This window comes from Monodelphis domestica, chromosome 2 (assembly GCF_027887165.1).
Source record: "Monodelphis domestica isolate mMonDom1 chromosome 2, mMonDom1.pri, whole genome shotgun sequence".
Lineage (NCBI taxonomy): Eukaryota > Metazoa > Chordata > Mammalia > Didelphimorphia > Didelphidae > Monodelphis > Monodelphis domestica.
In genome coordinates this window covers 265,354,931-265,368,913 of record NC_077228.1, presented here as the reverse complement: position 1 = coordinate 265,368,913, position 13,983 = coordinate 265,354,931, and the positions used below count along the sequence as shown (strand labels likewise).

General features: G+C 40.6%; 1 protein-coding gene across 3 annotated transcripts; it reads right to left on the bottom strand.

Moving 5' to 3' along the window:
• Positions 1–1,059: 1,059 nt before the first annotated feature.
• On the bottom strand, positions 1,060–4,222 carry POLR1H (RNA polymerase I subunit H). 3 transcript variants are annotated; one of them, XM_056817812.1, is made up of 6 exons: positions 3,821–4,222; positions 3,551–3,695; positions 3,225–3,328; positions 2,424–2,533; positions 2,040–2,102; positions 1,060–1,292 (listed from the first exon to the last, which is right to left on the bottom strand). In XM_056817812.1, exons 2-5 carry the CDS (start codon positions 3,684–3,686, stop codon positions 2,078–2,080), a joined length of 375 nt encoding a protein of 124 aa, XP_056673790.1. In that variant the 5' UTR covers positions 3,687–3,695; positions 3,821–4,222; the 3' UTR covers positions 1,060–1,292; positions 2,040–2,077. The 3 variants fall into 3 exon arrangements, with proteins under 3 accessions (XP_056673790.1, XP_056673791.1, XP_056673789.1); XM_056817813.1 differs by having other exon boundaries at positions 3,845–4,215; XM_056817811.1 differs by having other exon boundaries at positions 1,060–1,276; positions 3,821–4,195.
• Positions 4,223–13,983: the final 9,761 nt, after the last annotated feature.

Below are 13,983 nucleotides of genomic sequence, written 5' to 3'. Positions count from 1 at the left end.
CAAGTCTATTAGGAATGAACCACTAGGCTAGTCCTTGGAAAGCAGATGTTTCTGGGGTTATTGCATTCAAAACCTTTCCAGCAGAGTTAAACCTGCTGGAGCTTGAACTTCATAGCTTTCAAGAACCCTTTCAATGGTTTTTCAAGGGTCCTTTTGGTACTGTAACAATTAATATTTCTACCCAGATATATATTTTATAAAGCTTATTAGAAAGATACAATAAGGTATCATAGTAGTGTGAATTTTAGAATTTACTCCACCCTGCTTAGTCTTTAGAATTTTTGCAACCAGGAATGTATACACCCCCACTTATGGATTAAGTGTGGGGGAGGAAGGTCTATGATCTGAGTGTGCTAGCAAGTGACAAATCAGAAACAAGTGTCTGACCCCCTGGGCCATCCAAAGCTAAGTCACCATTGGTACATGTAAGACACAGGAAGTGATGTAAAGAACTGCCTTTATATTTCGCTTCACTTACTCAAAGAGGACTTGGCCATGGAACTTGACCATGGAGGAGCTTGAGCATGAGACCCGAGACTACTTCCCTTATACAATCACATGGTGAGTGATAAGGCTGACTCCCCTTTCATTGGGTTTTCTGGAGCCACTAGCCTCTGGAGAGAACCCTCAGCTGAGGCCTCTGAACTCCTGCCTAGTTCAGACCAGACCAGGGCAGCTATCCTTCTCTTTTTTTTCTCTCTCTCTCTCTCTCTCTCTCTCTCTCTCTCTCTCTTAATTTCTTCCTTTTATTGTAAATAAACCACCATAAAATTCCATTATGACTTGGGTATTTCATTGGGATTTAGAATTTAAATCCCTGGTGACCAACTAAAAATATATATATATTCAGTCCAAATATAAAATTTACCCCTTATAGTTGGACTTTTGGAAGAACTATATTTACTGTCCAAGCCCTTGGATAGAAAACCTATAGAGCCTGTCATCTGTACATATATATATACATATATATATATATGTGTGTGTATGTATATGTATATATGTATATATCTGGGGATCCTAAGAAGCTGAATCTAAAATAAAAAACAGGAAGAACTGGACTGCCAAACTGCATATTTCTTTTAATTGAACTCTAAACTTTTATCAGAAATGAAGTCTTCTTAATTTCAGCAATCTTCAGTGAAGTTGTGGTTGTGAGTAATGGAATTATATAGCCCCTCAAGTTGAGGATCGCTCAAAGTGCACCGGAAGGTTGTATTCTATAGTCTTCAAGAACCCAGGTCACTTCTATATCAGGATGGGCCATCATAGCAGGATTCTATGGAGGGAGAATGCTGAAACATATTACAAATTAGGAATTATATGGGAGAAGTGGTATAAAAATAAGACATCAAAGAGTATGACCAGAATGAAAATGAGCTAGTCATCACACAGATATACAAAGAAAGAATAGCCTATGTGCTCTACAAATATCCACACTATATCAAGAGGATACAAAAAAGTATTTGTTAAGAGGATTTAGTAAAGTAAATAGAAGAGTCACATGAGCTGGGCAGGATGGTTTGAAATCTGTACCACTCCCATATCCAAATTGATGAGAATGAACATTCATTTGAAGATATTTCTGATTATATGAGCATATACATTACAGCTCATTTGATCTTCAATATAATAGTGAGGCAGTATATATATTATCTCTATTTCACTGAGGAGGATACTAAGAATTAGAAAGGTTAAGTAATTTGTTCACGGGCTCACAGCTAGTAAGTGCCAGTAGGAAGATACAAACTCAGGCCACTCCTAATTCTAGTTTAATTTCTCTTTTCTTACAATGGCACACAGTAATAATACCAAGTTGTTTTTACCTCAAAGATTTCACTTGTACAACCTTCCTCCCTTCCCCCCATTCCCTTCCTGGGATACTGATCACAAAAATTTGAACTGAAAACATACTAGAGGTTTTACAGAAAACACACACATTTAATCACAGAAGATGAAAAAAATAAGTAGGTAACAGAGGAGAAGCAGATAGGATGCTAGACAAGGAGCTACAGAGGCTCAGCATTTAATTAGGGACCCACCTTTTGACTAGAAGGGGCTGAATCCAACAGGTTAGAAATCAAGAGTCTTCTTTCTCTTGGAATCTAAAGAGAATGAGATTGTCAGATTAGACAGAAAGTAATTCTAGCAATGAACTAGATAATGAAGGGAAGTCACACATCCTTTCCACCTAGCCTCTTCAAATTAAGGCTAGATGGGAAGGATGTGTGACTTCCCTTCATTATCTCTGTGGTGGAATCAAAATCAAGATTTCAGTTCAGATCTTTATGAATCCAAGGCCCAAGTATAATCTGCTATGACATATTGGGCTAGATTTTTAACTGGACCTAGATGTGGGATTCATGTCATATATAACATCTGGGGGACAGGGGGTTAGAGGAAGAGAAAAGGAAATCCTTACTCACCGACAGTTAGTACAGGTATAGAAGACTGTCTGTCCTTCATCAGCTGAGCGCATCTGCCGGGTGTGATATGCCATCCCTTCATGGCCACAATTAGAACATCTCCTGTCGATCTAAGAAATTAGTAGATTAAGAAAGACTCATAACTCCCTACTCAAAAAATTTCAGTGGTTCCTTATCACCTTTTCTGCCAGATATTGAAGGTCTTTCCACACTCTATCTCAAATTTACCTTATGCTATTCCCTTGTGTTCTACAGCCAGATAAAGTGGACTAACTAGCTGTTTCTTGATCTCATCCTACCCTCATGTACCTCCATGCCTAACTGTAAGCTATTGCCTATGTAAATGTATTCCTACTTCATACCCACCTATTGAAATTCTTCCTATTCCTTAAGTAAGTAATGTGGTAAAGCAGAAAGAAAGCACACATAACTTGAACCAAAGCACCCAATTCAATAGCTGTTTGTTTCTGGGTAAATCATAATCTGCTTGTGCCCCAATGAACTCTTCCTTGAATCAGATTAGTTAAGAGTAGATAATCTCTATGATTCCTTTCATTTTTAGCAGCCCAATAGATACAACTCCTCTATGAAATCTTCCCATATCCTACAGCTAAAACTGACCTCTATCTCCTCAATTTTTCCTGTTGCATTATATATTGCAGACCCCTGCTAGATTATGTCTTATGCAGTATATGGAAAAGATGTTTGTTTGTTGAATTTGTTGGTTCGATTAAAGCTTTAAGATCTAACTCCTTAAGGACTCATGTATCTAATATGGAATGCCCCTCTCACCCAACTTACCACTGGTCCCTGGAACTCGGGCCCTTCTTCCTCTGATACCAGGAAAGCTGTTGTTCCTAATTTGTGGAATTCGACCGAGGTCTCCACCACCTTACCCTCGAACTCTGTAAAAGGGAAGGGTGGCAGCTGGCTGCTCAGTAAGGTAGGGATCTGCACCCCACCCCCTCCCCTTGTTAACGACATCTTCGAGACTTGCCTTTGGATATGGGGTCACTTCTCAACTTCAGAGTCCTCTCCCGACACAACTCCCCCGCCTCTCCCTCCATAACCTGCCCAAGACCACAAAGTCGCGCTTGTCTGAGCCTCTTACTTAAGAAAGTTCTTACCCCGCACGTCTATGGAAAAACCACATCTGGGGCAGGTAACTATGTCCAAAGTTCCAGGGAGAGGCAAAATTGAGCCGCATTCGGGACAGAAATCCGAGTCTGAATGGAAGCTGGAGGAGACTGGAGGTGGGTCCATGGTGAAGAGCTGGGAGGAGGGAAGGAAGATGTGGGCATACTTTTCGAGTTCCCGAAATCCCCGGCCTCTCTCCACCAGTAACTTTGCCTTTCGACGCCCTCCCCCATCCTGCCCCGATAGCAGTTCTCACTCACCAGCCTCCAGGTATGAGATCGTACCGGTAAGCTCGGATTGGAGTGGAGGAGAAAAAGATCAGCTCGAGCAAACTCGCCGGGTTTAGGACAGGCTGTAGCGTCAAAGTGAAAACACGTAAACTCCTCCAGGATCTTGGAGCGTCGCGAGGTTTTAGCGTCATCCACAGCCTCGTCACGTCATACGCACGGACCAAAACTCTCCCCCTACAGCAATTTTCTACGCCTTTGCAGACTCTTTTTTCTTGTTCCCGTATCCATGCTTTTCAGCTTTTGGTGTTGTCGCGAAATCACTGCTGCACTATGGTTTTAAGAACCACAACTCCAGAAGCGTTTGTCCCACTGCTTCGCGCAGTACACAATGAGACTTCCATAGTGGTGCTGGAGCGGAGCACGCTGGGAGATGTAGTTTTCTCGCCTATTCTCCTTGCCAAAACCCAAGGGGGGTGGTGTCAGGACCATCCAGAGCTGGGGAGAAATAGATGGTCCATGGGTTAAACGAGGGACAGCTAGGCAGCATAGTGGATAGAGTGCTAACCCTGGAGTTGAGAGAACATGAATTCAAATGTTACCTCAGACGCTTCCTAGCTGTGTGACCTCGAGCAAGCCACTTAACCTCCGTTGCCTAAGCCCTTGTTGCTTAGAAGTGATACTAAGTCAAGAAGGTAAGGGTTTTTTAAAAATAGTGTTAAAAGAGAGAGGCACAGACACACATACGCAGGAAAAACAGAGATGAAGAGAGATAGATTGAAAAGGATGAGGATCGAAAATTGCCATCAGATTTGGTGTTTTGTTCGAATGACCACAGAGGTTGAGAACCTAGAAAAGGCGGTGGTGCCTCTCTGGAAACAGGAGAGCAATAATGAGATAGATTTACCTACTCGTCCTGGGCTTATTCTTTCCCATTGAGAAGTAAAGTATAGATTGGGGCTTGGTTACACATGGCAGCATTGCCTTGCTGAGGAGTATGTGAGGTAATGTGGGGGCTTTGGCTGCTTCCACCTGCAGGCCTGGGGAAGTTTTAACCACTCTGGAGTCACTCCCACCCCTACCCTACCCCAAATAGGATACAACAAACATTTTAGCTTGGATAGACCCCTCCTCTCCCAGTGCAAATTTTGTCTGGTTACCAGGGCAGGATGTGGTGATTCTATAGTCACAGATTTTAAGACACCCACCAATTCTGAAAGACCCTGACTATGTAGGTGGGTGACCCAGAAGCCACATCAATATGGCCAAACTTGCAAGGGAAGTACACCTTGAATGCCTCCCAGCCCTCATCAGTGCCTCCTTGGGCCAACTTTGTTGCCTTTCTGGAAACAAAACAAAACAAAACAAAACAAAACCAGTCTACCTATGTTGAAGGGAATGGGGAAAACCTTAGTAAGTAGTGATCCTATCACAACTTCCGATCAAACTAGGAAGAGGGCAGGTTGTGAAAGGCTTTAAATACCAAATTGGACTTATATTTGATCTGAGAGATAATGAGAAACTATTGGTTGGTATTTATTGAGTGAGGGGAGGGGAGGGGAGGGGAGGAGATTGTGTAGAATCTGTTATGCTACAAATTACAATTCCCAGCACTCCAGTCTCTTTCTCATGTTATATGCTGATGTAAGGAGGTTATAAATTTTGTGTAGCCCAGCCTCTCCCTCTCTCTTGGTCTGATAGGTTTGGTGGAAGTGACATGAGATGAGTAGCAGGAGAATCTATTCATGTGGCCTTATATCTTGTTAGTGAAGAGCCAGCTCCCAAACCCCTTCTTTCCCCTCCCCTCCCCCAACCCCTGTCACTCCCCCTCCTGACATATGCCAGGTGCCATAATGACCCCCAAGCCCAGAAGTTCCTGTCACTCCCCTTCTTGACATATGCCAGGAACTGATAACACCCCAGCCTCAGGAGTTTCTGTTCACTCTCCCCATCCCAGGAATTCCTATGCACTCCCCTACCACAAAAGGTTATAAAAAGCCTGCAAACCCCAGACTCAGGGCTCAGCCATTTTTAGAGTGCTGAGCCCAAACAGCAGTTTGTTTAATAAACTCCTTCCTTTGTGTTACTTGGTCATTGTTTCATCCTTGGGATCTATTAACCAGACATTTCATTAGATAATTGCTTTTTTTTTTACTTCTATTTCCTTTTTATTACTTCTACTTCAAGTAATTATTAATAAACTCTATAAAATATAATTCTTGAAGTGTTGGATATTAATTTAAATCCACATTTATGGTGACCAGAAGTGGGGTTTAGAACCCTTAATTCTCTCTGGGTAGATTAGTTTGCAAAGAAACCACATTTCTCCTGCCTAGGCCTTTTTAGCCTCACCCCCTCCAGGGAACTCCCTTCAGAGTTTTCCTGGCACTGCTGCCTCTCCTGCTCCTGCTCCTGCTCCTGCAGAATCTCTGGAATACACAAACTGGGAGTTCTTTTTTTTTTTTTTAATTTTATAATATTTTATTTGATCATTTCCAAGTATTATTCATTAAAGACAAAGATAATTTTCTTTCCCCCCCACCCCCCCAGCCGACACATGATTCCACTGGGTATTACATGTGTTCTTGATTCGAACCCATTGCTATGTTGATAATATTTGCATTAGGGTTTCCTTTAGAGTCTCTCCTCTGTCATGTCCCCTCAACCTCTGTAGTCAGGCAGTTGCTTTTCCTCGGTGTTTCTACTTCCACAGTTTATCCTCTGCTTATGAATGGTGTTTTTTCTGCTGGATCCCTGCAGATTGTTCAGGAACATTACACCGCCACTAATGGAGAAGTCCATTACGTTTGATTATACTACAGTGTATTAGTTTCTGTGTACAATGTTCTCCTGGTTCTGCTCCTCTCTCTCTGCATCACTTCCTGGAAGTTGTTCCAGTCTCCATGGAATTCCTCCACTTTATTATTTCTTTTAGCACAATAGTATTCCATCACCAACATATACCACAATTTGCTCAGCCATTCCCCAATTGATGGGCATCCCCTCGTTTTCCAGTTTTTGGCCACCACAAAGAGCGCAGCTATGAATATTTTTGTACAAGTCTTTTTGTCCATTATCTCTTTGGGGTACAGACCCAGCAGTGCTATGGCTGGATCAAAGGGTAGGTATTCTTTTGTTGCCCTTTGGGCATAGTTCCAAATTGCCCTCCAGAATGGTTGGATCAGTTCACAACTCCACCAGCAATGAATTAATGTCCCTACTTTGCCACATCCCCTCCAGCATTCATTACTTTTCTTTGCTATCATGTTAGCCAATCTGCTTGGTGTGAGGTGATACCTCAGAGTTGTTTTGATTTGCATCTCTCTGATTATAAGAGATTTAGAACACTTCTTCATATGCTTATTAATAATTTTGATTTCTTTATCTGAGAACTGCCTATCCATGTCCCTTGCCCATTTATCAATTGGAGAATGGTTTGATTTTTTGTACAATTGATTTAGCTCTTTATAAATTTGAGTAATTAAACCTTTGTCAGAGGTTTCTATGAAGATTTTTTCCCCAATTTGTTGTTTTCCTTCTGATTTTAGTTACATTGGTTTTGTTTGTACTAAAGCTTTTTAATTTGATGTAGTCAAAATTATTTATTTTACATTTTGTGATTCTTTCTATGTTTTGCTTGGTTTTAAAGTCTTTGCCCTCCCAAAGGTCTGACATGTATACTATTCTGTGTTTACCCAATTTACTTATGGTTTCCTTCTTTATGTTTAAGTCACTCACCCATTTTGAATTTATCTTGGTGTAGGGTGTGAGGTGTTGATCAATTCCTAATCTCTCCCACACTGTCTTCCAGTTTTCCCAGCAGTTTTTATCGAATAGTGGATTTTTGTCCCAAAAGCTGGGATCTTTGGGTTTATCGTATACTGTCTTGCTGAGGTCGCTTTCCCCCAGTCTATTCCACTGATCTTCCTTTCTGTCTCTTAGCCAGTACCAAATTGTTTTGATGACTACTGCTTTGTAATATAGTTTAAGGTCTGGGACTGCAGGGCCCCCATCATATGTGTTTTTTTCATTATTTCCCTGGATATCCTTGATCTTTTATTATTCCAGATGAATTTTGTTATGGTTTTTTCTAAATCAGTAAAGAAATATTTTGGGAGTTCAATGGGTATGGCACTAAATAGATAAATAAGTTTGGGTAGGATGGTCATTTTTATTATATTGGCTCGTCCTATCCATGAGCAGTTAATGTTTTTCCAATTGTTCAAGTCTAGTTTTAGTTGTGTGGAGAGTGTTTTGTAGTTGTGTTCATATAGTTCCTGTGTTTGTCTCGGGAGATAGATTCCTAGGTATTTTATTTTGTCTAAGGTGATTTTGAATGGGACTTCTCTTTCTAGTTTTTGCTGCTGAGCTGTGTTGGAGATATATAGAAAAGCTGATGACTTATGTGGGTTTATTTTGTATCCTGCAACTTTGCTAAAGTTGTTGATTATTTCAATTAGCTTTTTGGTTGAATCTCTAGGATTCTTTAAGTAGACCATCATGTCATCTGCAAAGAGTGATAACTTGGTCTCCTCCTTGCCTATTTTGATGCCTTCAATTTCTTTTTCTTCTCTAATTGCTACTGCTAGTGTTTCTAGTACAATGTCAAATAGTAGAGGTGATAATGGGCATCCTTGTTTCACTCCTGATCTTATTGAGAATGCATCTAGTTTATCCCCATTGCAGATGATATTAATTGATGATTTTAGATATATACTGTTTATTATTTTTAGAAACGACCCTTCTATTCCTATGCTTTCTAGTGTTTTTAATAGGAATGGGTGTTGTATTTTATCAAAGGCTTTTTCTGTGTCTATTGAGATAATCATGTGGTTCTTGCTGGTTTGCTTGTTGATGTGGTCAGTTATGTGGATGGTTTTCCTAATATTGAATCTATTTAAGATTTTTGCATCTATATTAATTAGGGAGATTGGTCTATAGTTTTCTTTTTCTGTTTTTGACCTGCCTGGTTTTGGAATCAGCACCATGTTTGTGTCATAAAAGGAGTTTGGTAGAACTCCCTCTTTGCTTATTATGTCAAATAATTTGTATAGTATTGGGATTAACTGTTCTCTGAATGTTTGATAGAATTCACTGGTGAATCCATCAGGCCCTGGGGATTTTTTCTTAGGAAGTTCTTTGATGGCTTGTTGGATTTCATTTTCTGATATGGGATTATTTAAGAATTTTATTTCTTCTTCTGTTAGTCTAGGCATTTTGTATTTTTGTATATATTCATCCATATCACCTAAATTGGTGTATTTATTGCCATATAATTGGGCAAAGTAATTTTTAATGATTGCCTTAATTTCCTCTTCATCGGAGGTGATGTCCCCCTTTTCATCTTTGATGCTGTTAATTTGCTTTTCTTCCTTCCTTTTTTAAATTAGATTGACCAGTACTTTTTTTACTAGTCTATTTTGTTTGTTTTTTCAAAGTACCAGCTTCTTGTCTTATTTATTAAATCAATAGTTCTATTACTTTCAATTTTATTAATTTCTCCCTTAATTTTTAGGATTTCTAGTTTGGTTTTCTGCTGGGGGTTTTTAATTTGATCGTTTTCGAGTTTTTTTAATTTGCATTTCCAATTGATTGATCTCTGCTCTCCCTAGTTTGTTGATATGCACTCAGGGATATGAATTTACCTCTGATTACTGCTTTGGCTGCATCCCAGAAGGTTTGAAAGGATGTCTCGCCATTGTCATTTTCCTCGATGAAATTATTAATTGTTTCTATGATTTCTTCTCTAACTAAATGATTTTGGAGTATCATATTGTTTAATTTCCAATTGGTTTTAGATTTGGTTTTCCATGTACCATTACTGAACATTATTTTTATTGCCTTGTGATCTGAAAAGGCTGCATTTATTATTTCTGCTTTTCTGCATTTGTGTGCCATATTTCTGTGACCTAATGTATGGTCAATCTTTGTGAATGTGCCGTGTGGTGCTGAGAAGAAGGTGTATTCCTTTTTATCCCTATTTATTTTTCCCCATATGTCTATTAATTCTAATTTTTCTAAGATTTCATTCACTTCTTTTACCTCTTTCTTATTTATTTTTTTTATTTGATTTATCTAAATTTGATAATGGTTGGTTTAAGTCTCCCACTAATATGGTTTTACTGTCTATTTCTTCCTTCAATTCTCCTAGTTTCTCCATTAGAAATGTGGGTGCTATATTATTTGGTGCGTATATGTTGATTAGTAATATTTCCTCATTATCTAAAGTCCCTTTTAACAAAATATAATTACCTTCCCTATCCCTTTTGATCAGGTCTATTTTTGCTTTGGCTTTATCAGATATCATGATTACCACTCCTGCCTTCTTTCTGTCAGTTGAAGCCCAGAAGGTCTTACTCCATCCTTTAATTCTGACCTTGTGGGTATCAACCCGCCTCATGTGTGTTTCTTGAAGACAACATATGGTAGGGTTTTGGATTCTAATCCATTCTGCTATTCGTCTACGTTTTATGGGTGAGTTCATCCCATTCACATTCAAAGTTATGACTGTCATTTGTGGATTCCCTGGCAATATGATATCCTTCCCTAATTCTAACCTTTTCTTCTTCAGCTCTACCTTTTAGTCCAGTGATTTACTTTAAATCAGTCCCCCTTGTCCCCTCCCTTGATATGTTTCCTTTTTAAGTCCCTCCCTTTTTGTTCCCTCCCCCTCCCCCCCTCTCTTTCCCTCCCCCTTTGTTTTCCCTCTCCCCCTCCCCACTTAATTTTCCCTTCTCCCTACCCTTGTTGGGTAAGATAGAATTCAAGATCCCAATGGATCTGGATGTTTTTCCCTCTCAGAGTTGATTTCCCTGAGATTAAGATTTAAGTAAAAATTCTCTTCCTCTCCTTCTTATAGTAGTTTCTTTCCCCTCCCCTTCCCATGTGAATCTTTGTGTGAGAAAGATTATTCTATTTGGTCTTTTTTTCCCCCCTATTTACACATTATATTTTCCCACATGTTAGTATACATAGATTGATATAAATGTAGTCCTTATAGAAGAGAGTTTGAGTAAAAAAGAAGATAACATTTTTCTCCTTTTCCCTTTCCTTCATATTTACCTTTTCAGGTATTCCATGCTCTTTGTTTTTCAGTGTTGACTTTCCACAGAGCTCTAGTCTTTTCTTTGCAAAAACTTGGAAATCTTCTATTTTGTTGAATGCCCATACATTCCCTTGGAAGTATATAGTCAGTTTTGCTGGATAGCTGATTCTTGGTTGAAGACCCAGCTCTCTTACCTTTCTGAAGATCATGTTCCATGCCTTACGATCATTCAGAGTAGAAATTGCAGGGTCTTGTGTGACCCTGATTGGCATTCCTTTATATCTAAATTGTCTTTTTCTGGCTTCTTGTAGGATTTTTTCTTTTGTTTGAGAGCTTTGGAATCTGGCAATTACATTCCTGGGAGTTGTCTTTTGGGGGTTTAGTGTAGAGGGTGTTCTGTGAGCTCTGTCAGTGGCTGTATTGCCCCCTTGTTCTAGAATCTCTGGGCAATTTTCTTTGATTATATCTTGTATCATGATGTCGAGTTTGCTGTTTATTTCTGGCTTTTCTGGAAGTCCAATTATTCTTAAATTATCTGTTCTCCCTCTATTTTCCAAATCTGTCACCTTGTCAGTGAGATATTTTATGTTCTCTTCTAATTTCTTGGTCTTTTGGCTTTGCTTTATTAGTTCTTGCTTTATAGCCTGGTTTTCCTTTTCAGTTTGGTCAAACTGGTTTTGTAGATGCGTGAATTTCTTTTGCATTATTTCCCATTTTTCCTCCCAGAAGGCTTCCATCTTTTTGATCATTTCTGATTCATATTCTTTATGGGTTTGTGGAGAGTTTCCATTTCCTTTCGAAGGTTTCGGAGTATTTGCTTGTGTTTCCTCTTCTATCTCCTCTGTGTTTTGTATTTTTGCTCCATAAAATGTGTCCAAAGTCGCCCACTTCTTCTTGTTTTTTTTTTTTTGGAATTTTGGGTTTTTTGTGCTTCTGTGGAGTTTGCCATCTCTATCTGAGTGGGGAGGATTAGCTTTTCTTATCTCTGTCTGGCTTTCAGAGGTTTTAGCCCTAGGCAGATTGTCCATTCTATGGCTTGGCCCTTGTTTCTGTGCCTCAGCTAGCACTCTGAGGGGGGAGGGGCCGCGGCTTCCTGGAGCTCTGAGGGCTGGTGATAGGATTAACCTCAGACTGAGTATGCCCTCAAGCAGTGACCTTCAGTGAGACCCAGATGGAAGGTTCTGGTCAGGGGGCTACAAGGGCCCCTTCTCTCTCTGCCTCCCTGCTGTCCGGGTGCCCCTGCGACTGGCTCAGGTCGTTTTCAGGGGGCAGCCCTCAGAACAGCCGGCTCCCGAGGACCCCCTGCCTGCCCTGAGGTTCCTGCTGCTGTCTCAGACTCTGCACTCTGGGTTGGGGGGGATGGGTCCTGGGACCTTCCCTTTGCCTTCCCCTTAGATCCGAGTGATCTCGGGCTCCGACTCTTGGGGGGCCATACCTTTTGATCCAGGTCCAGGAAGAGTGTTCCCTGGGTCTATTCTGTTGTTTGTTTTGAATTTCGGTGCCCTAAGAGCATTCCGTTTGAGATCGGTAAGGAAGGGTTTCTGGAGCTCCGAACTTTAGCTTTCTCTAAGCTGCCATCTTGACCGGAATAGCCAAACTGGGAGTTCTTGTGAGCCGCTTTCTGTGGAGCTGGTGAAGTATAAACCTCTGTTTCCCTTACATTGCCAATGGCTGAGTGTCTTGGAAACCCCAGTGTTTCTTTTAGGCAACAATCAGCCTCCTAAAGGCTTTTACCTGAGAAGAGCTTCCACCCTCTTAACTCCCCTGCCCATGTGTAGTATTTTAGGGCTAAGAGAGCCTTTTAGACTAGCAACAGCCTAACATTGCAAATTAGAAACTGCCTACCACATTTACCTCCCAGGTCGATTTTAAACTGACCCTGGGGGTTTTCACACTCCTGGCTGAGAGGGTGGAAACTGAGGGTTTAGCCTACATGGAGGTCTCCCGTGCCACCCTCTAGACCCTAAAACCCAGCACAGGAGGGGGGAAAATAGGGGCTCAGTGGATTGAAAGCCAGATTTTTGGAAATTAGGCTCTGCTTTCCTGACCCAAACATCAATTGCAGCCTGTATTCTATACTCAAAACACCTTTTTGCTCTCCCAGACCAACTCAGCTAAGCAGCTCTGAGGAGTTTTTACCGTCACTGTGTCTAAAACAGAAAGCTTTTATTTTCCCTCACTAACTTAGCCTCTGGATAAAGCCTTTCGGCAGTCTTCCACTCAAAGACTGATTGGGGTGTGTTTCTATCTACTAGCCTTGTGAGGTCTTTACTCCCAGCCAGTACATAACTAGGCTAGCACTCCCTACAGACAGGAAAAAGATTTGCGACCAATTTAATAAGTAGAATTGCAAACATGGTCCAGTTTCCTGTCTATCTCAAACAGCTCCCATTCCAGGAGAACATTACAGAGCTTGTACATCTCAAAGTTGGGTGTACTTGTCCTTGCAATTAGCTTGAATAATCCTGAGATTCAGGGGAGAGATTCATGTCCCTATACCCCCTTGACATTTTGACCTGCCCAGTCTCTTGTAAAGATTAAATTTAACTCTCCTCTGATTGTGATAATGAAATTAATTAACTCTCCCCTGATTGTAAAAATTAAATTAACTCCCCTGCCCATTTTTAAATTTAATCACCAAAAATATAAATATCCCACTTAATCATTAAGTGGGAGAGGTCTGTGACCCATGTGTGCAGTAGTGGGTAATGAATCAGAATCAAACTGAGGCAGTCCCTAAGCAAAGCTTCAACTATAATTGATAGATGTAAAAGTGGAGGAAGGCACAGGAAGTGATATAAAAGAAAGTGTCTTTAAAAGGGAGTTACCACTTCCTGTGGGGATTTCAACTTTGGCTTCTTCTATAATTCTGAGTTTGAGTTGGAGGTTGGTGAAGAATCTGCTGACTGGACCTGAGACCTTTCCTGGTGAGACTGTACTTGAATCTCTCCCTTTGGACTGACATGTGGTAAGTGAAAAGAGCTGACTCTTTTCCTGGATTTTCTGAAGAGACTGACCTCAGGAGAGACCTAACCTCTTGAGAGAGTCTCCCTGCACCCCCAGCTCTTCAATTCAAGGCCAAAGGTTCTCTGGTTAAGTCCTGCCTGGGTTGAGCCAGGGGTCGAAGCAAAATACTTAGTGCTTAGGCTAG